General features: G+C 46.1%; 2 protein-coding genes across 3 annotated transcripts in view; one reads left to right on the plus strand and one right to left on the minus strand.

The window, feature by feature from the left end:
• Positions 1-14,250, plus strand: part of RAB6B (RAB6B, member RAS oncogene family) — a 64,317-nt gene extending 50,067 nt beyond the window's left edge. Inside the window, exons 5-9 of one of the 2 annotated variants that reach the window (XM_060197005.1) lie at positions 906-1,017; positions 4,393-4,486; positions 4,626-4,738; positions 7,213-7,279; positions 10,060-14,250. In XM_060197005.1, coding sequence (XP_060052988.1) covers positions 906-1,017; positions 4,393-4,486; positions 4,626-4,738; positions 7,213-7,279; positions 10,060-10,062 — 389 coding nt within the window. In that variant the 3' untranslated portion in view covers positions 10,063-14,250. The remainder of the gene's footprint in view (positions 1-905; positions 1,018-4,392; positions 4,487-4,625; positions 4,739-7,212; positions 7,280-10,059) is intronic. The other variant, XM_060197010.1, reaches the window with a different exon arrangement.
• A 2,372-nt stretch (positions 14,251-16,622) lies between these two features.
• LOC103107318 (serotransferrin-like) overlaps positions 16,623-26,165 on the minus strand; it is a 46,443-nt gene continuing 36,900 nt past the window's right edge. Inside the window, 4 exon segments of the mRNA XM_060197021.1 lie at positions 16,623-18,248; positions 21,801-21,855; positions 23,664-23,804; positions 26,057-26,135. Coding sequence (XP_060053004.1) covers positions 18,035-18,248; positions 21,801-21,855; positions 23,664-23,804; positions 26,057-26,135 — 489 coding nt within the window. The 3' untranslated portion in view covers positions 16,623-18,034.

Raw genomic sequence — 26,165 nt, forward strand, 5'->3', positions numbered from 1 at the left:
TGCTGTGCTCCTCAGGCTACCACCCCTCTTCTCACATGCAAAGTCGTCTCTTCAGAAAGCCCTCTCTTTGCTTCCTCACAAACCCTGATAAACACCCTTTGGTGGGAGGTGGCTTTTATGCTCCACTCACCCCTTTTTTTAATTAACATTTTTTAATGTTGGTATTAAGGTTTTGAGCCAATCTGTTTAAAACATGATTGAAGAGAAGAATATTGCAGATATTAGAAACAGAGCTACCTGCTAAGGAATTAAAAAGGTTTTGATAGACTGATGGTATGGGAGAACAAGACAGGGCTATAGGGAGGTTAGAGATAGAGACAAGATTATTTTTTCTAAACTTTTGCTTGGCTTGGTGCACATTTGAATTTTAAACTTTTAATATAAATGTTTGATGAAAGTGATTCTTAGAGCTGTATTGAAATTTAGTATTCCACAAATCATAATGCACAACTATGCAAATACTTACAAGGTTGTGAAATACTTCTTTCTGCAATATTCAAATCTAGTGTATAGCCTATAAACATCCATTCTTTGTCTACGTTATCATGTATACATTGTTTGTAATAGCAAGTTTGGCACTAATGGTCCCTGGATACCATATAAATATGGATAAAGAGATTATTGCATTTGGATTTGACATTATGCAATAAAAATATGCTAAAGCTCAAAAGTGAATTAACATTTATATTTTTATCTTATTTGATAGGATAGGGAGAAATTAAAAGGGGGGATAGAAATGAAGACAGTGACACCTGCAGCACTGCTTAACCTGGCAGGTGGGGACCGAGGGGTCCTTGTGTACTGTAACATATGCACCCAACCACATGCCCTCCAGCACTCCTGCTCTGGGATACCTGTGGTATCCTGCCTTTCCCCACCATCTCACTCCCACTTTCCATCTCCAGATCTCAACTCCTTCCAGCAGACCTCCAAGTGGATCGATGATGTCAGGACAGAGCGGGGCAGTGATGTCATCATCATGCTGGTGGGAAACAAGACGGACCTCGCTGACAAGAGGTAGGCCCTGGGCTACTTCATCCTCTGCCACTCCCTGGGCTAGGGTTCTGGGGAGCAGTGTGCCTGAGTGTGTGAGTCTGAGCCCTGGCAAACAAACAACAACAACAAAACAAAACGGTGTTTTAGCTCTGGAGCCCTGCCTCTCACTGGAGGGGGATCAAGATGGGGGGGTTCAAGTACCCCAACAGAGCCCTTAATATTGCCGGTTGCTCTGGGGTGGAAACACATTGTTCCAGTGTTCCTGCCCTCCTCCGGCCCTTCTTGTCTCTGTCCCCCTACTCCCTAGGAGAGACCTGCAAAGGTACAGGTATGTTCTGAGGGTCCTGGTGCCCAGGTATAGCCCTGCAGAATGTTCCTTGCTGTGTCCAGGTAGAATGTTGTCTGAGAAGATTGTTCTAGGCCTCAGTCACCCAGGGAGCCTCAGGCCCTCGTCCAATCATCTCCTTGGACTGTGACTTGTCAGATGAGTCCCTGTGTTGTACCTGCTCACCTGACAGTCACCTGAACCCAAGCCCACTGCACTGCTATTATTAGAGTACAGTCCTTAGAGGCTGGGGAGGTGGCACCATAGGGGAGCACAGGACATGCAGATGTGTAGACTTGAGCTCCTGAGCTCAGTCTCCCACATCACAGATGCTAGAGTGAGTGTCTGCTCCTCCCTCTCTTTCTCTCATTAATTAATAAGGCAGGGCTGAGAGATGGCTCACACAGTAGAGTGCATACTTTACTGTGGGTAAAATTCCTGAATTTGAGCTTCCGGCTGGAAGCTTTACATGAGAGCACCATGCAAAGAGGGAGCTCTGCAAAGTGAAGGAGCAGCGTGGTGGTGTCTCTCCTCTCTGTGTATCTCTCTCCCTCTCTGTCTGGAAGAAAGAGAAAAAAAAAAGAGTCCACCAGAAATGGTAAAATTGAACTGCACAGGCACCAGTCCCTGAAGGTAAAATATATAAATACAGGAGTTGAGCGTTAGTGCAGCAGGTTAAGCGCACGTCGCACAAAGTGCAAGGACCAGTGTGAGGATCCCGGTTCCAGCCCCCAGCTCCTCACCTGCAGGGGGGGGTCACTTCACAATCGGTGAAGCAGGTCTGCAGGTGTCTATCTTTCTCTCCCTCTCTCTGTCTTCCCTTCCCCTCTCCATTTCTCACTATCCTATCCAACAACAACAACATCAGTGGCAAGTATAACAATAATAATGACAACAAGGGCAACAAAATGGGGAAAAAAAAATGGCCTCGAGAAGCAGTGGATTTGTAGTGCAGGCACCGAACTCCAGCAATAACCCTGAAGGCAAATATATATACACACACATATACAAATAAATCTTAAGAAGAGCAGGTGAAGAATGCAGCCCTTGAAGTAAGAAAAACAGAACTCAAATTCCAACTCCGTTGTTAAGTAGCCCTGTGACTTTGGGGTAGTCATTTTGGATTTTTTTGGTTGAATTTGTTTTGTGTTTTTAAGGCAGTGTAAGGGAATCAACTCAGAGTCTCAGTATGACAATTTTATTGAGGTGTCTCCCTGGCCCAGTGTCGCTTGTTTTGTTTCATTTTTTTAAATATTTTTATTTGTCCATTTAGTTGTTGGAGAAGTCATGATGTTCTGTTGTAACAGATGGCACCAGTTCATTTTGGAAGATTACTAGTCATTCGCATCTATGTTATTGCTATGGCATTTGACAGATGACAGTACTAGCTTTACTAAAACTAATAATAATAATAATTGAGTAATTTGGTTGAGTTTTTGGAGATTTTTACAAGTTGAAAATGGAAGACCGAACTGTGTATTTTTGCCATGTTTTACTATTTTATTTCTGTAAAGGGAAACATTTGAGTCTGGTTTGTGAAGTTGATGGTGACAAGACTCTGCAAGAACATTAGTGCCAACAGTGGCTCATGAAATTCTGTGCTGGTGATTTTGACCTCAGCCATGCTCCTCGGTCAGAGAGGCCCACTGAGGTTGACGGTGACACAATAAAGGCACTGACTGAGTGTAATCCGTGTCACACGACACAAGAGACTGCAGAAACATTGAGTATCCATCATTCAAGCGACCGCCTGAAGAAGCTGGGATATTTAGGCGCCTGCCTCATGATCTCAAGGGAGTTCATCTGACGACATTCATCAGCAGAAGTTTCTGCTGTCCTTATGGTGGGATTTCCAAAGTAGAATGTCTTTTGAAGCCCCACCCAAGGAACCAAGCAATCACTTCCAATGTGTACTATTGGAAATTAGACAGTTTGAATGAATCCAACATCCAGAAATGTCCAGAGCTCCTTAACTATAAAAGAGTAGTGCTCTATCATTATAGTGTGAGACTACACACAAGTTTGATCACCCACCAACAATTACCTGAGCTTGGATGTGATGTGTTGCCACACCCACCATACTCACTTGACCTTGCCCTAACAGACTCCCACTTGTCTCACTGTCTTCCAAACTCCTTGTGTGGTATAAAGTTCAGTTCATCTGGGGACGTAAAGCAGCATCTTGCTCTGGTTTTTGTTTGTTTTTTGTCAATAAACAAGGAATCATGAAGTTCACTGAATGATGGCAAAAGGTTAGTGACAAAGTGGAAAATATATCGTTGGTCTTTGTTCCTTATATAGCAAAATGACCCTTAAAAATATAGAAAATATACATCATGACTTTTCCAACGATTCAATATTAGTGAAAGAAGAGGTGAGAGAGGACCAGAGCATCACTCTGGCAAATGTGTTGCCAAGGATCAAATTCAACACCTCAAGCTTGAGAATCTAATGCTTTATCCACTATGTCACTTCCTGAACCGCTGACCCAGTGTTCTTATTCTGTATTTTGAGGGGAAAAGAGAGGAAAAACACCAAAGCACACTCTGCAACCCGTGGATTTCCCTTGGCACTGTCCATGGGGTTGCCTTATGGTAGCAGAGATCAAACCCAGGTCCTCATGAACAGAAGGCAAATACTCTGCCACAGAGCTGCCTACCAGGCCACTGGAATAATCATTTTCCCCCTCAGTCTCTTCATCGGGAAAGTGGAGCTCTTGGTATCCCCAGATATGGGCTCAAAACACTTTACAGTATACGCTCTGCATTGTGTGGGGTTGCTCAGGGTCTTTTGCTTAATTGGCAGGGGCAGGGGGAAAAAGGGCTGGCGGGGGAGGAGAGATAGCACAGTGGTTATGCTAAAAGATCTTTATGCTTAAGACTCCAAAGTCCCAGGTTCAATCCCAGCTGGTTCAAAAAGAAGATAAAAAGTCTGACGTTTCTCTGTGCCCTTGTCCCTCCACACCCTGGAGGAGCCCTGGGAGCTGAGTCCTGCCCTCTGCTGCCCAGAGGGCCTCTCCCTACTCTCCCACTGGGCAGCTGAGCTGATCTCCCTGCCCCTCACCTCTGCAGGCAGATCACCATTGAGGAGGGGGAGCAGCGTGCAAAAGAGCTGAGTGTCATGTTCATTGAGACCAGCGCCAAGACTGGCTACAATGTGAAACAGGTAGGACGCCCCTGTGTTCAGTCCCTTGCTTCTCTGGCCACAGGAGCCCCCATGTGGCTTCAGACTAGGGGGAGGGGGCATGGACTTGGCTCCTCCTTACCCCAAGAGGCTGGCACAAACCCACATGCTTGGGAACCAGCTGGCCTCTGGGGCTGGTGAAGTATTTTGGCGAGGAGCCCTAGGCCTTGGGATGGCCGGACAGCAGACCTGCCCAGCATGGTCCCTGAGTGCTGCCAAGAGTCCAGCCTCCAGGCAACAACCATGGAGAGATAGTGCAGTTGGCATTTGGGAGGGTTGGCCTGATGGTCAGCAAGTGCCCGGGCTTGGAGGAAAGGGCGCCCACAAAGTGTGGTTGGCATTAATGGAGCAGGGAGGGGTACTGGGTGAGGGTGCCTGCATGATGGCTGGGCTGGTGCAGTGATGGCTCACCCCATGTGGGCAGCACAGGGGGCAGTAGGAGAGGTGGCATCAGAGAAGGAAGATGGTGGGAAGCATGGGGGCTCCCAGGACTCTGTGCTCCCAATCTGCCCTGATGGGGTGTTCTATCCACCCCCCAGCTCCTCCCTTCCCAGCCTTCCTGAGTGTCTGCTGGGGCAGACCAGGCAGCATGTTTGAGGGAGGCAGGGCTGCTGCCAGTGTGGTGCTGATGGAAGTCCTCAGTGAGGACACAGAGGCAGTACCACATGACTGGCAGGTGCCAATCAAGGTCAGGGAGTTACCTGTGCTTCCTTTTCTAGAATGTTCAGCTGAATAATGACCCAAGCAGAGGTGCATCGAGCCCCCCCACTTCCCACCTGCAAGGGGGACACTTCATAAGTGATGAAGCAAATCTGCAGGTGTCTCTCTTTCTCTCTCCCTATCTCCTCCCTCTCCTGTCAATTTCTCTCTGTTCTGTGAAATAAAATAGAAAGAACAGAAAAGGGGAGTCGGGCTGTAGTGCAGCGGGCTAAGCGCAGGTGGCGCAAAGCACAAGGACCGGCATAAGGATCCCGGTTCGAACCCCGGCTCCCCACCTGCAGGGGAGTCGCTTCACAGGCGGTGAAGCAGGTCTGCAGGTGTCTATCTTTCTCTCCTCCTCTCTGTCTTCCCCTCCCTCTCTCCATTTCTCTCTGTCCTATCCAACAACGACAACAACAATAATAACTACAACAATAAAACAACAAGGGCAACAAAAGGGAATAAATAAATAAAATAAATATATTAAAAAATTTAAAAAAAAAGAAAGAACAGAAAAAGGAAAAACAGCTGCCAGGAATGGTAGATTCATAGTGCAGGAACAAAGCGCCAGTGACAGCCCTGGTGGCAATAAAAGTTTAAAAATAAAATCGTCCTTCCAATCCTGTGGGATTCAGAGAGCATGTCTTTATGCAGTGCAGACTCCTGGGCTCTCACATGCTGAGATCCAGAGCCCCTCCTCAGCAGACATTGTGATCATTCTGAGGGTCAGGCAGAGTGGGCCAACCCCGGGGCAAGGCCAGGAGGTTAAGTGCATAAGGGGTGATCCAGGCTCTCTGCACCGTCACCCACTTCTGCCTGGCCCCTCTACAGTCCCCCCACCACCACCACCAGGACCCTCACATGGCCATGCACACCAGCCATTTCCTCCCAAGGGCTCCAAGCAGGGCTGGGCTCCAAGAATAATTCTTACCCTATCCATGGAGAGCTCCCACCATGGAGAGCTTAGGAGCATGGAGCCCCATGAGTTCCTGCAGTTGGTGATTAGGGGAGAGGGGCTTGCAGGGGAGACCTTCTAGAATCTTCTGCCTATACTTTTTTCTTGTGCTTGGCACCTCCTAGGTCCATGTGTGACAACATCCCACCAGAGGCACCATCCCACCCCTGCCCACAAGCATGTACACACACACACACACACACACACACACACACACACACACTTCTTCCTGTTTGGCCAACAACAAATTCACACAGACAGCAGCCCTACGTGTGCACGCATACCCAGATTTACACACACCGATGCCACATGGACACACACACACATACTGTATATGCACACACTTTTACAAAGAGCAAAAGCATCTCACATACCCAGGCAGTTCCACAGCCTCACAGCTACATGCCTGTGTCCCTACTGTGCTGGTGAGACCCAGCACCCAGCAGCCTCAGTGCCTGGGAGTTACGGGACACCCTGAGGAGAGAGGGCCACTTGGCATTTGTTGAAAGTCAGCTCTAGTGGCCCAGAGGGTGGTGCACCTACTAGAGCGCATACATTGCTATGCACAAGGATATTTGTTCAAGCCCAGTCCCCACCTGCCAGGGGGAAGCTGTACAAGTGGCAGGCAGTGCAGGTGACTCTCTTCCTCCGTCTCTATCTCCCCCTTCCCTCTTGATTTCTTTTTGGGGAAAAAATGGTCACTAGGACTGGTGGTGGATTTGTCACACAGGCACCAAGCCCCAGCAATAACCGTGGTGACAATAGGAAACAGAGAAGAAGGAAGTCAGGTCTGGCTGTGTGGCCCCTGCGTTGGCCAGTAACACTGGGACCAGCCACAGGACTTGGCCAGGGCTGCAACCCTTCTCTGCACTGAGGTTCTGTGGTAACTCTGGACACACGGTCAGCCTGATGACCGTGGCCAGCCAGCCTGGGATGGTCAGCAAGAAGTCAGGCACGGCCCTTCCCTCAGGCAGGAACTGGAGAGTCAGCCCTGGACACTGAGCAGGAGGGGAAGTGGGGAGCAGGGCTCACACTGTGTCTCTCCTCTCTCCAGCTCTTCCGACGTGTGGCCTCAGCCCTGCCTGGCATGGAAAACGTACAGGAGAAGAGCAAAGAAGGGAGTATCCTTTTCTTTTGCTGCCACCCAGGAGTATGCTGGAGACAGACAGTATGCTCTGTCTGTCTGTGTGCTTAGTGCTTTCAAGCACCAGTAGAACACTTGCCAGTTCTCTGCTTCAAACTCCCCAGCCGGTGGGAGCAGTGTCCCTCTGCTCAGGTTCAAGGCCAAGCTCCAAGCTCACACAGCCCTGTCGTCTAAGCCCCCATTTGCAGACTCATGTTGGGACCAAAAGGGGAGGGCGTACATATTAGGGAGAGAGAGCTTGACTCTACCTGTGTTTATGGTAGCCATCAATAAGTATGTTATTTATTTATTTATTTTGCTATTAATGAGAAAGTGGAGAGGGAGAGAGGGCCGGAACATCACTTTGGTACATATGATGCCGGAGATTGAACTTGGGACCACATGCATGAGAATCTGATGCCTTTTCCACTACACCACCTCCTGGGCCACCGCTGATTTGTATTTTGAGTATGAAGGGAATGCTTTCTAGATGCTGATGATTTCAGTCTGGTTCAACTGACTCTACGTGAGACAGCTCCCCCCAGATAGGCCTCCCTGCAGTGTCCTACCCTGAGGAACCCCCGGCTCCCCCATCTCACATCACACATAGATTCCCTCAGACCTCAGGTGCCCAGTGCACACTGAGCCTGAGCTTCTGTGAGGGCAACTGGTTTTGCCCGGTGGGAAGGGAAGCAGGTTGTTTTATTACTGCTGCATTTATACTTTGCCATGTGAGACAGTCATTCCTTATGGCTGGACAAGCCCTGCTTAGAGTGGGCATGTAGGAGTGTTACCAGGGGCATCTGGGCCTCACAAACTAATACAAGGTTCTTGTCTACCCTCCATCAGAGAGGTGATGGTGGGCGACGAGAACACTGGCAGCCATAGCCACTTGACTGCAATTTTATTCTACAGCAGTTTTATTGTGGGGCTTCACTGCTGCAGACCCAGTTTTTCAAATAGAGAGACAGGAGATACAGAGATGCAGAGATAGATATAAAGACACCATAGCACTGAAGCTCCCTTCAGTGCAGCAGGGGCTTCAATCTGAATTGTGGATTATCCAGGTGAGATGTCTTACCCTCATGTACTGTTTTTATGGGCTACTGTACAGGGACTGCCTCCAGGTTCCTCCTTGTTCAATAATCTGCCTCCCTTCTGTTTTCCACCACCAGGGTTATTGCTGGAGCTTGGTGCTTACACTACGATCCACTGCTCCTGGAGGCCATTTTATTCCATTTTTGTTGCCCTTGTTGTTGTTGTCACTTGATGTTGTTGTTGTTGGATAGGACAGAGAGAAATTGAGAGAGAAGGGGAAGAAAAAGACACCTGCAGACCTACTTCATTCACCACTTGTGAAGTGACCCTCCTGCAGGTGGGGACCAGGGTCTCAAACCGGGATCCTTAGGCCAGTCCTTGCGCTTTGCACCACGTGCGCTTAACCTGCTGCGCTGCTGCCTGCCCCCCCCCCATTTTTTTTAAAGAAAATTTTATTTATTGATGATGAGAGAGAGAGAACCAGAGTTTCACTCTGGTACATGCAGTACTTGGGATCAAACAAGGAATTTCATGCTTGAGGATCCAACTCTTGATCCACTGTATCACCTTCTGAGCTGCTAAAATTTGCTCAGCTCTGGTTTATGGTACTGTTGGGGATTCAACCTGGGCCCAGAGCCTCAAGCATGAAAGTCTTTTACACAGAAGCTTTATGCTGTCTCCTGGCCTTTCTAGTTTATATTCTTTTTTTTTTAATTTTCCCTTTTGTTCCCCTTGTTGTTTTTGTTGTTGTTGCAGTTATTATTGTAGTTATTGATGTCGTCATTGTTGGATAGGACAGAGAGAAATGGAGAGAGAAAGGGAAGACAGAGAGGGAGAGAGAAAGACAGACACCTGCAGACCTGCTTCACCGGCTGTGAAGGGACTCCCCTGCAAGTAGGGTGCCGGGGGGCTCGAACCAGGATCCTTATGCCGGTCCTTGGGCTTTGCACCACGTGCACTTAACCCACTGTGCTACCACCCAACTCCCTCTATATTCTTTTTTTTTAAGGCTTTTTAAAATTTTTATTTATTTATTTTCGCTTTTGTTGCCCTTTTTCTTATTGTTGTAGTTATTATTGTTGTTATTGATGTTGTCCTTAGGACAGAGAGAAATGGAGAGAGGAGGGGAAGACAGAGAGGTGGAGAGCCGAGGGCTTGAACCAGGATCCTTAAGCTGGTCCTTGCGCTTCACGCCACATGTGCTTAACCTGCTGTGATACCGCCCAACTCCCTCTAGTTTATATTCTTATATGATGGGCTTTGGGCTGAATCTTTTATTTTTCTTTCTTTTTCTTTTTTTCTTCCCACCAGAGCACTGCTTAGCCCTGGATTAATAAGGTGGTACTGGGGATTGAACCTGTACTCTCTGATGCTCAAGCATGAGACTTTTTTTTGCATAGCCATTATGCTATCTCCAACACACACTGAATCCTTATTGCCTGAAGCAAGGAACTCTGGGACATGTAGTCTTTTCTCTCAGCAGTCGATCATTCTTCACCTGAGTATGCACTCAGTGTTACAGGCCAGCAAGCCACAGTGACCTCTAGCAGGAGGGTGAGGGAGAAGAAGCCAGGTGGGTGCTGGCCTGTGGGCTTTCTTCCTCCCCAGACTAGGCACAGAGCCAGGACTTTGGGTATTTGCAGAGGGACAGAATAGCCCGGCGATATGAGAGGTCATACTGAGCCATGGAGGGGAGCCAGGGGCACTAAGTGGTGTGGTCTCTTCCTTAGCCACCTGCAGTGATTGACATCAAGCTGGACAAACCCCAGGAGCCCCCGGCCAGCGAGGGGGGCTGCTCCTGCTAATGCAGCCTGGCCTGCAGCTTCCCCTGACACTACCGCTTGTTGTGTTGCTTCCTATTGGTTAGCTTCCTAAGGGGGGGTGGGACCTGACCTGTCAGGATGGGAGGATTTTTCTTTTCTCTCTTGTCTCTAGGAGAAGGGTGGGGCGGGGGAGGGCGGCCGGGCATCAGGGATCACTGTCACTCTTAACAACTGTTACTTAAATGACTATTTTTTTTTTCAGTTTGGTTGTAATATATTGTACTTTATTAAGATTGCCAAAAAAAAAAAAAACTTAAAATTTAACACACAGAAAAAAAAAAACTTTAAATCATGTGTATACAACTTTTTTTTGCCAGATAAAAACGGTCATCGTTTTTATTTGAAAGATGTGCTTCTTCAGTTTATTCATTGGTTGTTTCTTTTTCTTTCTTTCTTGTATATTTGTAAACTTACAGAGAATCTTTCCTTGCACCTCCTCCTTCCTGTCCTCTGAGAACTGTCCATGCCTTGGCCCTCTTCCCATCTCCCAACCGGGAAGTGAAAAATGGTTCACTGGGTGACTTCATGCAACACCCGGCTCAGGCCCCACCCATTGAAATAAAACACTGATTGAACAAAATCACCTCTCAAGAGGCAGCTCTGACACAGTCCCCCTTCTGTAGCCAGAGGGGACACTGGCCATGTCCTGGAGCTAAAGATAAGACCCTGTGTACTACAAATTATAGAGCACCTCAACTGGACCCTCCCCAGGCTTTCTGCCTCTCTTTACCCCTCCCCAAAAAATCTGGAAGGAAGTCGGGGGTGGAGGTGGGGGCACTGGCCACAAGTAGCCTTGTGACCTTCCAGGTGGTTGCTGAGTGTCTTTCCTGGGAAGGCAGGCAGGCAGGCAGGCAGGCAGGCAGGCGGTGTGCACTGGGGACTTGGGCTTACCATGTGTCCTTCTGAGAATGTCTTGAGCCACCTGTTCCATCGTCAGTATGAGGACCTGGTTTGCATCCAAGGGATGGACAGAGAGGGACTTATTCCTGAGTGTCTTGGAAGCCTGAGCCACCACCCTGGGGATGCCTGCTCTTGCCTCCCCTTTGGTTGCCAAGGCAGCTGAGTGCTGTTTTGGCAGTGCCAAATGTCTGGGTGTGTTTTTATCCCATTGGCACAGCCTCACTGTGGTTCTCCAGGGAAAACCATTCTTGTCATTCTTATTTCTGAGAAGGGCTCAGTGCCGAGGGCCTTTGACATCTCAGAAAAGAGTTAAAGAGTTCTCTATCTATCAATCTCTATCTCTATCTCTCTCTGAGTGAGGTGACCCCTTTGACCAGCATTCCCCACAGACCCAGACTCACCACCCCCAAGCTTGTGCAAAATGGGCAGTGGGCAGTGACTCTCCCTGCCAGTCAGCCCCACCCTACTGCTGGCATGAGATTCCCACTCCCCACCCCCAGGCTGTAACTGGGCAGGCCATAAGTGGGCTTGGTGACTCTCTGGGGGCCTGGCGGGGAGGAAGAGGCAGGTAGTTTCCTCCATAGAGCAAGGCTTCAGCAGGCTGCTGCAGTGAATCTCGAACCTTCTCAGAAATGAATCCAAGATGGCAGCCCACACATGCAACAAGCACTGACCCTTGTCCAGTGGGCCTGTTGCATGCTCTCAGCTAAGGGAAGGGGATGTCAGAGCTGCTCCTCAGAGGGGAATTGTTCTTCAGGTGAAGAAAAGAGGAAGCAGGTTTTTCACCAAATTTTCCTCTCAGAAAGTAAAGGCCAACATCCAAACGTGAATCCCGATGTCCCGTGTTTCATTTTTATATGTGTGTACATAATTATATATAGAGATAGACCCATGTATACTCTTTCCACAGACACATCCCCACAGAGGTACCTGTGCTCCGTGTATATTCTTGTTTCTCTCTTTTTTTCCCCCTGCTCTCCAGTTGGGACTTGCATTGTGATAACAGTTTTGGAAATTTCAAAAGTAACTGCGACATGTCGAAAATAAGAATGACTTCATGTTTGTCAAAAAAAATGCAAACAAATCTTGTGATTGTCTTGCCATCAATAAAAGAATGCATCCATGTGTTAAACGACAGGCACCACTAGCCCACTGGAATATGTGCCCCGTGTCTTAGATACTTGCCAGCCCAAGTGTGCAAGCCCAGGTGGACCAGTGTCTCCCACCACAGCGCGCCCCCTAGTGGTGCTTGTTGGAAGAGTGTTTACTTACCTCTTGAAATGCTGGGGTAAAGAGTCCAAGTTAGGACATCAGCCTGGCTGGCTGTGAGAGCCCCTCCTTTACAGGGATTTGTACTGGGGCTCAGTGACTGAATATAGGCTTAAATTTTTAGTCTCTTGGTAAGAAGAGTTGCTGTTCTTACAACGTTACTGCAAAACAAACAAAAAGTAGTTCAGTTCCATTCTCCTGTGCACACTGATACAAGGAACCCCACCACCACCACCACCACCATCAGAGCCTGGAGGAGCAGCAAGAGAGGAAGTAGGTGTCACTTGACTGGAGGTGGCATGGGTGACCAGCCTCCCCTGAGTCTGTAGGGCTCTGCAGGGGAAGGCAGTTAGTTGCCTCTTCTCACCTTTCCCCCATCTTAGTGGTGACTGGCTGGGTCTGTGTGGGCAGCCTGAGCTCTTGGTTTTTCCTCTCACAAAATTACTAGGTTCCCTTGCAAAAGAAGTCACAGAATGGCCTTGGTAGCCCCAGCGAGCATAGGAGTTACACCTGTCTTGTGCCCAGAAGGCCTTGCGCCAGGCCCAGTGAAGGGTTCCTGCGAGGAAACAGTCTGGTCTAGTCTGTAGTTCAGTCCCTTTTCCCAGAGACTCACCCTGACCTGGCTGCTGAGTGGGGGCATCTTCTTTGCTTTCTTGCTTCAGGGACCTTAAAGAAAAGCTGTCCACTAAGCTGATATTTTGAAAGCATGGCAAGAAAACAGAGCCCGAGGTGGGAAAGACAGACAGCTTGCTGGGATGTCTGCACATGTATCCTGGTGACGGCGTCGTGGTGGTGGTGGTGGTGGTGGCGGCGGCAGTGATTTAAGAGCCAGGACTACAGGTGTGTTGTCCAAGGTTAGTGAGCTTAGTGCCCCTAAGGAAGTTTCCTCTGGTCGGAGATGTCCCAGCTGTCACCATTGCCACTCTCTCATCTTCAAACACTCTGGGGAAGCAGTAGCCACAGCAATGCTAGTATCTCAGAGATTGAGGTGGAGACAGGTCAGAGAGGCGATACATCTTCATCCTTCCAGTGGCCCTGTCCCCAGGGACTGGTATGGCAGTACCAGCACCACTGGATTCAGTGTCCTGCAGACAGAGAGCTGCTTCATCCCTTTAGCAGAAAGGAGGCCGATAAGGATTGGATGGGGGACATGAGAATAAGAGCCTGAGCTACGTCTGTTGGCACCAAGCAGGCAGCCGGTGTTGTCTGCCTGGTGGTTTCCAAACTACCTCTCCCCCAAGAAAGTAAGGCAGGACTCCCGGTGCCAGTGTAGGGTGGAGGTCTCCTACCCACTCCTGCCTCTCAGGCTGTACAACCCAGGTAGGGAGGCTTGACTTGCTTAGCATCTGGATGTTTCTGTTCTTCACCTGTCACCAGCTAGGCAGGGAGATGTGACTGTGCCTCCCAGAGTCCTCTGGAACCATCTCTAGTGAGGATGTCAGATTCTGTGTCCCTGAGCCAGGAGAGCACCCACATTCATGTCTGACCTTTCCATCCCGATGGGCAGGCCCCCAGGTCTCTGACTGTCACAAGCACCCACAGAGGCCAGGGAGGGCTTTGAGTCTCTTTCAGTAGTTGTGAAATTACCCCTTTGGATATTCTGAACTCTTGGGGTCTCAGTGTGGAAGCCCTTTGGGCTTCAGACACATGTGGCTGAGACTCCAGCAGCAGGGCCAGGTTCAGGAAGACTGTCTTGTAATGAGGTTGGTTATTTCTGACAGCCAGGCCGTGTGTGTGTGGTGTGTGGTGTGTGTATGTGTACACTCCCCTCACCTTTCCTCACCCACCCCCATAAAGTGACTATGAGGAACGGGGTACGTGTCCATCTCTTCCTGGATCAGCAGGTACCAATAAATGGCCATACTGACTTGACATAAAACTGTGTAAATTGTGGAAGACTCAGCATGTTGATCAAACAATAAACTGTCCTGATTCTCAACATCACGCCCCTGGTCTCATGTCTCCACAGTGCCATCGTTCTGGGCCAGATCTCGCAGGTTATCCACAGACTTGCTTCTTATTCTGGGGTGGTCTGTCCACCGGTTTGTTCATCCTGCTCACTTGGCTTTTCACGGGCTCAGAATAAAAGCAAGACACACTGATGGCAGGGGAGACCAGGCAGAACTGTGACTCGGGGGGTGAGGTAACTTCCATCAGCCCTGTTGCCCCCTTGACATGGCTGTAGGGTGAAGAGTGGGTGCAGGGGCTCCCCCTCCTGGAGACTTCCGGAAAGTTTTTTTTTTCCTTCTAGATAAGAGACAAAAGACAGAGTGAAAGAGATCACAGCACCAAAGCCTCCTTCATTATAGTGGGGGACTGGAATTGAACCTATGTTGCACTATGCAAGTGAGCTTTTTAACCAGCCCCAGAAAGTCATTTACAGACAGGTGTTCAGGTGTTGTAATTAAAATAAAAGGGACTTCGGTTGCGGCAGTGTATAATGGATTTGGCTGTAGGGCGGCTTAGAGTGGGTTTAAACAAAGCTTTATTAGTCGGTACAGTAATACAGGGTTATATATTTTTAAAATATTTTTATTTATTCATGAAGAAGATAGGCAGAGAGAGAGAGAGAGAAAGAACCAGACATCACTCTGGGACATGTGCTGCTGGGGATTGAACTTGGGCCTTCATGCTTCAGTGTCCTGTGCTTTATCCACTGCACCACCTCCCGGACCACACAGGATATACATTTTTAAGTACACACAAAATTAGAAATTATGAGGGGGTAAATAAGCTAGTCTCATAAGCCCAGGAATTAGTTAACAAAAGTTCAGCCCCACAAGGTAAACTAAGTGGGACTCAGGAATGGTTCCCCCCAGCAAGAGTACATGCCTTGCCACATATGGTCCAGGTTCAAGCCCTAGGACCACATGGGAGGTGCTCCAGCACAGGGCGGGGAAGCTCCAGTGTTGTTATTTCTCCCTGATTCTCTCAATGAAATTCAACTTGGGAGCAGCAAAATAAGTGTGAAGTCACAGCTATGTGTCCTGGCCAGTCCAGCCTACAAGTGCTGGAAAGTGCCCAGGGCTTACTTATCACAACTGCTCCATATCTTGTCTGCACCTACTTCCTAGCAGGGGCCACGGTGGTAGCCTGATGACCTCCTCACCTCTACAGCAGCAGGAGCCCTGAGAGCCTGGTAGAGCTCCTTACCAACTACACAGCTGCTGAGACCCTATCACACGGACTCCTGAACTGAAATGTCTAAGTAGGGTCGCTAGCTTAGCCGTTAACAGGCATCACTGGCACTCCACACTGACATCTGAGGACCAGTCTGGCACAGGACTTTCCTTTCCCCAGAGATCATCTTCAGGACTTTAATAAAATTCAGCAGAAGCAGGACAGTGGCATGCTTGGTAGAGTCTGGGTTCAAGCCCCCGGTCCCCACGTACAGGTGGTTTTTCAAGCAGTGAAGCAGCAATGCAAGTTTCTTTCACCCTATCACCTTCTTCTCCCAAATTGTCTCTTCCAAAAGATATAAATATTCAATCATGCTCCCCTTCTCCAGTCACTTTCTTGGTGTGGTGCTTCCTCCAGTAAACTGAACACGTCACGGATCAGGAAAAAGCCAGAGCTGAGGAAGACACACGTCACACATCACAGAGGCATCACATAAGCCCTGCTGTGTGTTCATGTTGTCAGATTCCTGCTTTACTTCCCACTGTCTGTCCTTTTTTAAAAAATATTTATTTCCTTTTGTTGGCCTTGTTGTATTGTTGTAGTTATTATTGATGTCGTCATTGTCGGATAGGACAGAGAGAAGAGAGGAGGGGAAGACAGAGAGAAGAGAAAGGCAGACACCTGCAGACCTGCTTCTCTGCTTGTGAAGCAACTCCCCTGCAGGTGGGGAGCCCGGGGCTTGAACCAGGATCCTTACGCCAGTCCTTGCGCCATGTGCGCTTAACCCGCTGCACTACCGCCCGATTCCCCCCCACTGTCTGTTCTTAACTACTTCTTTAAATTACTACTTGGCCAATAAGGAAAGGGCAATAAGAACCCAGTGGCCTGGGAGGTAGCACAATGGATGAATGCTCTGGACTCTCAAGCAGAAGGTCCTGAATTCAACCCCTGGCATTGTGTGTACCAGATGAACTGCCAAGGTTTTTTTTTTTTTTTTTTTTTTTTAAACTGGCTTAACACAATTGTCTGTTGTCATACTGGAGTACAATGTGAAGACCAGTGATTATAGATATATAAATACCATTTCTCAGGACATTTTGAGGCTACTAACCCTAAGTTACTTGTTTATATATACCATATAAGTTATATAATTCACACTTCTAGGAATTATTACTAACCAGATAAAAGAGGTGCAGATAAGAGAGTATTCCTTTATTTTATGTTGACAACAATGCGCCACTAGAACTAAGTGTCTAATAAGAATATTGGGAGCAAGAAGTAGACATAGTGGGGAAGGCTACATTTTCCCAAGTGCTGGGGTTCCTACTTCCTTAGGAAGGAAACGTCTTCAATCCAAGGCTTTGCCATGGTATAGAGGCAGCTGCACTTGGCTCCCCCCAGATCATTCAGTGGCAGAACCAGAGCACCACCCTCCTGCTGTGGCTCCTGCCTCACTGTTCTCGAGCCAGCATCTCAGAATGATGGCCGCCCTGGTTTCCTGGGAAGCTTTAGGCGGGCTTGTCCCTGCGTTTGTGAAAGGGACAGAAAAGTCTGTTCCTGTGTACACTGTACTGTTTTGATCCTGGAAACTTGGGAGTTAAGCCTGGATCTTGGCACACACTCCTGTCTGCACTTACTGTGCCATTCCATTTCATTACCTCAAGCCAGACAGGTAGTTGTATTTACTAACACACAGAGTCAATAATTTATTTAAAAAAAAAAAAAGGAAATAGGTCATACATTAAAACAATGAACACCACTTTGAAAAGGCAGACTTTATATATATATATACTGTCACTTAAAAACAATCAAAAGAGAGCTTTTCTCCTTTCTCCTCTTGTATTTGTTCCCCCATGTTCTGGCTAAAGGATAGGAGCTGATCAGACAGCACCTGAGGACAGCCCAGGAGCACTGAGGCAGCAAGAAGCACTGACCAGCCTCTAGAGCTCCCTTCATACTCACTGGGAAAACCACTGGAACACATGAGAGCCTTGGCATCTGGGGATTCAGCACTTAATAGTTAAGCATCAGGGACATATTTTGGAACCCTAAGTGCTGTGAGGCAGAAGTGTGAGAAGGTCACTGAGCAAATGACACAGAACAGACTCACCATCGACTCAGAGTGGTTGTTCCCCACCTGTCAGGAGACTGTGTTATAACTATACCTGTGGATCTGAATTCAGATGGACGGCGCTCTGCCCATGAACACAGGGCATCTGGAAAGCAAGTGCCAGTGGGTGGGTCTGTCCCCAGGAAAAGGGGACTGAAGCACAGAAGCAGAGGAAGCAGACACTTGTCAGATGGTGAGACCATTTGCATAATTTCTTCTCCACGTGGAGTCCAGCTCTCATGTCTCCCAAGATCTTGGCTGGGACTCACACATATGCCAAGGGGACATTAAATACATCATAACAAAAGGGAGAGAGACAGGAGCATCAAAAGGGGCCAATCTGAAAAAAGGGAACTAAGTAAATTTAAACAAAAATTCAAGCGGATTTCAACAATTATTTGTTTCCAGAACTAGCTGCTCATGATGACATTCTGCACGCCTCTTTTACCGGGCACACGTGTCCACAGCATGCCCTGTACTCTGGCCCTGCCCCTCAGGCAATCCTGGCCAGCCACTTCTCCAAGTCCTGGATGTGCGCAGAGCCAATGTCGCCTCTGTCACCCTTGGCACTGCACTCCAAAAACTCCACTTTGAGAGGCAACTGTGAGAATTCAAACTCTTTGCCTTTCTTTCCAAGCTGGGTCGGGGCAGTGCTGGAGCTGTCCAGGGTGCTGGGGGCGGCCGAGCGGGTGACTCGCAGTGTATTGCTGTGAGGCAGAAGGAACAGGGGTTAGGCTTCTTTTTTTTTTTTTCCTTCTCTATTTTATTGGATAGGACAGAGAGAAACTGAGAAGGGAGGAGGTACAGAGAGGGAGAGAGGAAGATAGACACCTGCAGGCCTGCTTTACCACTCATGCATCGTCCCCTCTGCAGGTAGGGAGCGGGACTCAAACCCTGGTCCTGAATATAATTATATTATTCAGATTGCTGAACAGTTCTTTGCATTTGCAGATCACTGTCTTAGACAGACAGGAAAGACCAGGGGTGGGGGTATCAGTCCTATGTTCCCTCTTCCACTAGGATCTCCTGCACAATGCTGTTATTAAACACACTTCAAAATACATACACTTGGAGAGATAGTATAATGGTTATACAAGAGGTTTGCATGCCTGAAGCTCCAAGGTTCCAGGTTTAATCCCCTATGCCAGAGCTAAACAGTGTTCTGGTTAAAAAAAAGTGATGATGATGATGATAAGTTGTTATCATAAAATATAAAATAAAACAATTAGGTCTTTGTGGCCCAGGAGATAGCACCATGGATACAGCACTGGACTCTCAGGCAGGAAATCCCAAATTTGCTCCCTGACTTCACATGTGCCAGAGTGATGTTCTGATCCCACCTCTCTCATAAATAAATCTTTAAAGTAAAAAACACCTGCTGTAAGTGTTACAAAGTAAGCAGCAAGGTATTTATATTTATTTTGCATCTATTTGGGTATAGGACTTAGAAATCCCAAACTCCAGATTCTCACATCCAATTTGAGCACAGTGAATATTCTCCAGTCTCTTTCAGCTCTACAGCCTCACTCCACCTGCTGGTCCTGACAGGAAGTGCCTTAGCAAGGCTCATCTCTCTCTCTCTCCTCGCCTCCTGCCACCTGGAAGCAAATAAAGGCATGCTGCCAAACTGCTTTCTTATAAAATTCGGCATCTCTTAGTGCTTAAGGTTGCAGGAAAGTTAAGTGAAGAATCCACAAGAAAAAATATATATATATTTCCTTGTTTAGAGAAACACACACAAAAGAGAAAAAAATGTTTCAAGAACAAGCAATACAAAATTCAAGGTATCACTGACTTTTGGAGGGCAAAGTTTTGGGGGAGCAGATAGATTCCTGTGTAAGGAAGGTGGGGTCCAATGGTGTTCCTTTTAGTACTCATTTACACAACTTTATATCTAATCTAAGATAAACTCATATCTATTATTTTGTAAAGTATTATAGATTTTTAAAATAGTCCGTAAACTAAGCCCCAACCACAGCGAGCTGACGATCAAGTCCGTCATGGGGCTGCCTCACTGCCAGGCCTGCCTGCCTCAATGAGGACACTCCACTGAAATCCCTGGAGCTAAACAACTTCCAGGCTAGGGCACTCGCCAGCATCCGGAGAAGATGATGCATCCCAACCGCATGGGGGCAGCGCTCCTGTACTCAGGACTCTCCCAGTACCTCTCTTCATCTGGCTGTTCATCTGTGCCCTTCATCACATCCTCCATGAACTGTTCAGCAAGTGCCAGAAACTATTAAATACTTAGAGGAAAATACTGGCAGGACCCTTTTTCTATCTAAACTATACAGGCACCTTCAATGATAAAAATCCAATTGCAAGGAAGACTAAGACAAAGATAAACCAGTGGGACTACATCAAATTAAAAGGCTTCTGCACAGAAAGAGAAACCACCCTCCAAACAAAGAGACCCCTTACAGAATGGGAGATCTTTACATGCCATACATCAGACAAGAGGCTAATGACCAAAATAAAGAGCTCACCAAACTCAGCAAAAAAAAGCAAAAAAAAAACAAAAAACACCTCATCCAAAAGTGGGGAGATGATATGAACAGAATATTCACTACAGAAGAGATCCAAAAGGTCAACAGACATATAAAAAAAATGTTCCAAGTCACTGATTGTCAGAGAAATGCAAATAAAGACAACGAGATACCACTTCATCCCTGTGAGAATGGCATACATCAGAAAAGGTAACAGCAACAAATGCTGGAGAGGGTGTGAGGACAAAGGAAACCTCCTGCACTGCTGGTGGGAATGTCAATTGGTCCAACCTCTGTGGAGAACAGTCTAGAGAGCTCTCAGAAGGCTAGAAATGGACCCATCCTATGACCCTGCAATTCCTATCCAGGGGATATAGTCTAAGGAACCAAACATACCCATCCCAAAAGATTTGTGTATATCTATGTTCATAGCAGCACAATTTTATAATAGCCCAAACCTGGAAGCAATCCAGGTGTCCAACAACAGATGAGTGGCCAGGTAAGTTGTGGTCTATATCCACAATGAAATACTGTTCAGCTATTTAAAAAGGTGACATTCTCACAATGGATGGAGATTGAAGAAACCATGTGAAGTGAGATAAGCCAGAAAGAGAAAGATGAATATGGGATGGTCTCACTCACAGAAGTTGAGAAGTAAGTTGAGAAGGGGTAACACAAAGCAGAACTTGACTGGGTTGGGTGTCTTGCACCCAAGTAAAGGACTCTGGGGGGCAGGGGAGCTTTCAGGTCTTGGTGCTTACTGGTGGAATAAGACCGAGGCTGGGGGTGAGTGTGTTTTAGGAAACTGAGAAATTTTACACATGTACCAACAACTGTATTTACTGCTGGCTGCAAACAACTAATCCCAATTTGGAAAAAAAAAATTTTTTTTAAGTGCTACTGAGTAACCTATGTTACTGAAGCTTAAAAAAAAAAAAAAGCTTGGTTTACTGTAATATTGATGACATCTTCTGTTCAAGCAAACTATTTTGGCTAGCTGGTAGAAACTGGTAGACACAAAGGCATGTGTTGAATTCTTTAAAATTCAAAAGGCTTATACCTCAATTTATAAAGTCTCCAACACTAAAATACAGCCATATACATGCGTGTGTGTGTATCCACATAGCTTGAAAACAATAAAATAAGCTACAAAATAGTATCATAGATTTGCATATTCTTCCAAAGTGTCTTGTTCTTATTGTATCAACAAAAATTCCCAAGGATTAAATTCTGTTTAGTTTCTAAAACTATTCATATCCCCTAGAAATGAGCTACTACTATTTGTCAAAAAGAAAACTGTGTTTATGGTCTCAATAAACCTAAGATCTTTTTTTCTAGAAAAAAAAAATTTAAATATTGGGGGCTGGGTGGCAACATACCTGGCTAAGCACACCTATTACCATGCAGAAGGAACTGGATTTGAGCTATCACTCCCCACCTGCAGGAGGGCACTTCACAAGTGGTGAAGCAGGTCTGCAGGTGTCTCTCTCTCTCTCTGTCTCTCTCTGTCTCTCTCTCTCTCCCCCCTCCCCTCTCAATGTCTCTCTGTCCTATCAAATATAATAGAAATAAAAAGTTAAAATGTCAATAAATATCCCAGTGATGCTTTTTATAATTTCATTAATTCTTTCACTTATTTAACAGTTAATTTACTTGAATTTTCAGGCTAATTGTGGTAATCAGTCAAGAGTTAAACAAAGGCCTTAGGCAGCATATTCCTATCACCTAGGTGTTATGACAAATAGTTAACCAAGCAGACTTGTAAATACTTACAGTTCTTTCTCAAGTTGCTGCTGAATTAACTTTGCTGATTTTGCCATTGTGATGTCTGCAGAGAAATGAAGACACTGTTGTAGCTTAAACCAGAAAGGTTCTTCTTCCAAGAAGCTCACATACTGAGAAAGTTCCTATTTGAACCAGTTTCTCTCCCTCCCCTTGTTAAAGAGCTTTTCATCATTAACTTTATTATCAAACTAACTATATGTGTACTACAGGTTTTCCTAAGAGAATGTTTATAAATATAGTAAGCGCTGGGGGCACTGCACAGGACTTGCATGCAAGATGTCCCAGGTTCCATCCCCAACACCACTAATTTACAAAGGGGAGTAGTACTCTGGTTAAAGTATAAATACATTCAGCTGGTGATCCTAAAATTGACTTTAACTCTTTTAAGGTCTTCCATACATTGAAGACTTTTTAAATTAACATATGCAGTCAGCTAGTTTAACTCAAAGAAAAATGTACCAGCTTTGTGATCTAATATCTTCATTCCAGCAGATAATATCCTCCCTGCCATCAAGTAAACTGCAGGCTCTTTAGCTGATGCGAAGATGGCTTATTACAGCATCAAGTAGACAACAAGTCAGACACAGTGCTGGTGTGGCACAGAGCAAAAACCAATTAAGTAATACATGTTTGTATTTAGTACAAGAAATAAGAAGGTCAGGTATGATTGCAAGATTACAGGTTCTGTGAAGGGTATCACCTGATCACTTCTGAAAAATGCCTCCAGCTCACAGAGTCAGACTTTAAAATCCAAGAGAGCTATAGGAATCTGATGCAAATATCTTACTTTGAGGTAATGAAACTGAACTCTAGTTTTGCTGGGTCTGATTGTAATGAAGTCTTTAATAATGGCCAGATTGAATAAAAGAACTTCTACAAAGTCTCCCTGATGGAATGTGGATGGTTAACTTGCTTGAAAAGAGAAATTTGCAGGTGGCTGGTGAGATAGCTCACTCGGATAGTGCACTGCGCTGCTGTACGCACGACCCAGGTTCTAGGCCGGTACCCGATGCACTGAAGGAAGCCTCACTGTGCGCTTTCTTTTGTCTCTCTGCCTTTCTGTCTCAATCTTCCTATCTGAAAAAGTCAGACTGGAGCAGCTAAGATGATGAAAGAGAGACAGAGCACTGGACTTGCATGTCTGAGGTTCCTGACTCAAACCCTAGCATTGCAAGTGCCAAGAATGGTGTTCTGCCTTTATCTAATGAAACTTTATTTAATGTGAAATAAATTTGTAGTCTTTTTATGATTTTTCTGACAACCCAATATTTTATCTCATATAACATATCATCAATCTGTTATATCTGTCAAACTTATCTAAAATTAAAAAAAAAAAAAAGATCCATGTCGAACAAAACTTGCTGACAGTCAGACTTAGAGCAGCTTGGCAAGAGAATAAATTTATACAGGAGTATAAATCAGGGAGTCGGGCTGTAGCGCAGCGGGTTAAGCGCAGGTGGCGCAAAGCACAAGGACTGGCATAAGGATCCCGGTTCGAACCCCGGCTCCCCACCTGCAGGGGAGTTGCTTCACAGGCGGTGAAGCAGGTCTGCAGGTGTCTATCTTTCTCTCCTCCTCTCTGTCTTCCCCTCCCTCTCTCCATTTCTCTCTGTCCTATCCAACAACAACAACAATAATAACTTCAACAATAAAACAACAAGGGAATAAATAAAATAAATATTAAAAAAGTACTAAAAAAAAAAAAAAAAAAAGTAAAAAAAAAGGAGTATAAATCAATTCCCAGACTTAAACTCCTTTCCGGTCTACAAGCAAGTGTCTCTCATCCTTAATAGTAAAAGCTGTAGGTCCCAAGAAAAGCTCGATTATTAATCCCAGAAAACATGGCAGCACCTTGCTTATTGCAGGCGATTAAGAACGATGGTGCATTCTTCAGGCTCATGCTGTCAAGGAGGACTTGATAGAGAAACTCGGCCACATCTTTCACCTCTCGCTGGAATGCTGCACTGTCCACAACAAACACCACAGCCCTGGGTGGGGAACAAACACCAGCATGTGAGCTGCCAGTAGTGCAGTATCACACTGAGAAAATATGTCCTGAGCTCCTCATGAACACACAACAAGCCTACATGCAAGGGATTCATTTAACAATGGGCTGCTGAGTCTGTTCTGCATATCAATAACCTCATTGAAAACACAGCAGGAAATGACGCCTGCCTTCAAAGGCCAGAAAACTGTACACACACAGGCAAGTGAAGACAGGAAGCAGAAATGAAAAATAAATAAATACATTTACATGAAACTAGTTTAAGATGGAAAGGGGCTGAGTGGCAGCTCACCAGGTGGGAGGGCCTGGGTTCAAAGCCCCAGCTCCAGTCTGCAGGGGCCAGGGGAAAGCTTCGCATACACTGGAACAGTGTTGCAGGTCTCTCTCCTTCTGTTTCTCTCCTCTGTTCCTCTCTGTCTCTCACACTCTATCAAAAAGAAAGAAACAGAAAAAGAAAAGGAAAAGACTGTTGGGAATAGTGGAGTTTTGCAGGCACTGAGCCCCAGTAATAAGCCTGGTAGCAAAAAAGAGGGGGGGAGGGGAATTTAACAAATGAATTTTAGTTAGACAGAAAAACTGGAGGAGGGAGGGAGACAGACTGTCTGGATAGGTTGTGTATGGCACAAAAGAACAGGAGTGTGCCCCGTTGAAGTGAAGGCAAGATGGAAGGTAGGAAGACAGGGAAGTGAGGGACGCCAGGGAAAGGCGCAGAAGGTGAGGCACACTGGCCTGTGTGGCTGGGGATGCTGCCAACGGGAGGTTCTGACTACACGGGGGTATATGAGGGTCTCTGTGCTTTCAGCTTTCTTCTGCTGTAAACCTAGAATGCTCCAAAAAATAAACCTCTTTTTTTTTAATGAATCATACAAGGTCTCATCTAGTATAGACTACACATCATCATCATCTTGTAGGCAAAGGAGGAACAATAATATTAGAGGGGGAAAAAAACTAGAGGGGAAAAAAAAAATCAACTTTCCACCAACTTAAATGTCTCTGGATTAAAGGAGACATGATTACTTCAAGTACAACAACAAAAGGGAAACGCTGCCAATTATGCCATTGCATTCCAATTTCATGGGTACTGAAATCAGTGAAGTACAATACACTGATTTTCCTTGTTAAGTTCTTCTCCGTGTTAAAGAGAATTTCAAGGGCAGAGATGATATGTAGGGCACATGCTCTGCCAAGCACGTGGCCCAGGCCCAAACACATGAAGTGCTACAGCATTGGAGGAAGATTCCAGTGCTGTGGTGTCTGTGTGAAGCAGTGAACCCAGGTGTGTGCAAGGCCCTGGCTCAAAGAATTTTACTAAATAGGAGTCTATAACCAACAGTGAAAATTCATTCTGTAGTTCTGAGATATCAATGTTAGGTAGTTTAACAGTGGAAATATATGTTGGATTTTAATAGCTTGTAGGATCCCACCTAATCTTAAAACTTTTTTTCAGACTGTGGTAGTTCTACAGACTATTAAAATTATTTGTAATAGCCAAAACCTGGAAGCAACCCAGGTGTCCAACAACAGATGAGTGACTGAGCAAGCTGTGGTATATATACACAATGGAATACTACTCAGCTGTTAAAAATGGTGACTTCACCGTTTTCAGCCGATCTTGGATGGACCTTGAAAAAATCATGTTGAGTGAAATAAGTCAGAAACAGAAGGATGAATATGGGATGATCTCACTCTCAGGCCGAAGTTGAGAAACAAGATCAGAAAAGAAAACAGAAGTAGAACCGGAAATGGAATTAGCATATCGCACCAAAGTAAAAGACTCTGGGGTGGGTGGTTGGGGAGAATACAGGTCCAAGAAGGATTCAGAGGACCTAGTGGGGGTTGTATTGTTATATGGAAATCCTGGGAATGTTATGCATGTACAAACTATTGTACTTACTGTTGAATGTAAAACATTAATTCCCCAATTAAAAAAAATCAAAAAAAAAAAAGGGAAAAAATTATTCTCAAAGTAAATGTGAGCTCTGTGAAAAGGGACTGTGAAAGTTAACACTTTTTTTTTGAAAGTTAACACTTTCTGAAGACTTCTGAGAGACATTTTAAATATTACCTCATATAATCTTCAGAAAATTGTAACAGGAGTGGACTTGAACACCCCAGGCCTGTGCTCTTTACATTCATGGACTCTAAGCTGACTCTTGATTAGCACCAACACAAAAATACATATGCAGCCTTGGTACAGGAACTTCAGCAAGCCCATTTCACTCCCTTCTTCCTTACCTAGCTGAAGCCTTAAACCGCTCTAAGAACTGGAGTCTCAAGCTCTCGTGGCCTGGGAGGTCAACCAAGGTCAGGCTAGTGTTCTAAGGAAGGTAAGGATAATATCGTTTTAG

The sequence above is a fragment of the Erinaceus europaeus genome, chromosome 1 (assembly GCF_950295315.1).
Source record: "Erinaceus europaeus chromosome 1, mEriEur2.1, whole genome shotgun sequence".
Lineage (NCBI taxonomy): Eukaryota > Metazoa > Chordata > Mammalia > Eulipotyphla > Erinaceidae > Erinaceus > Erinaceus europaeus.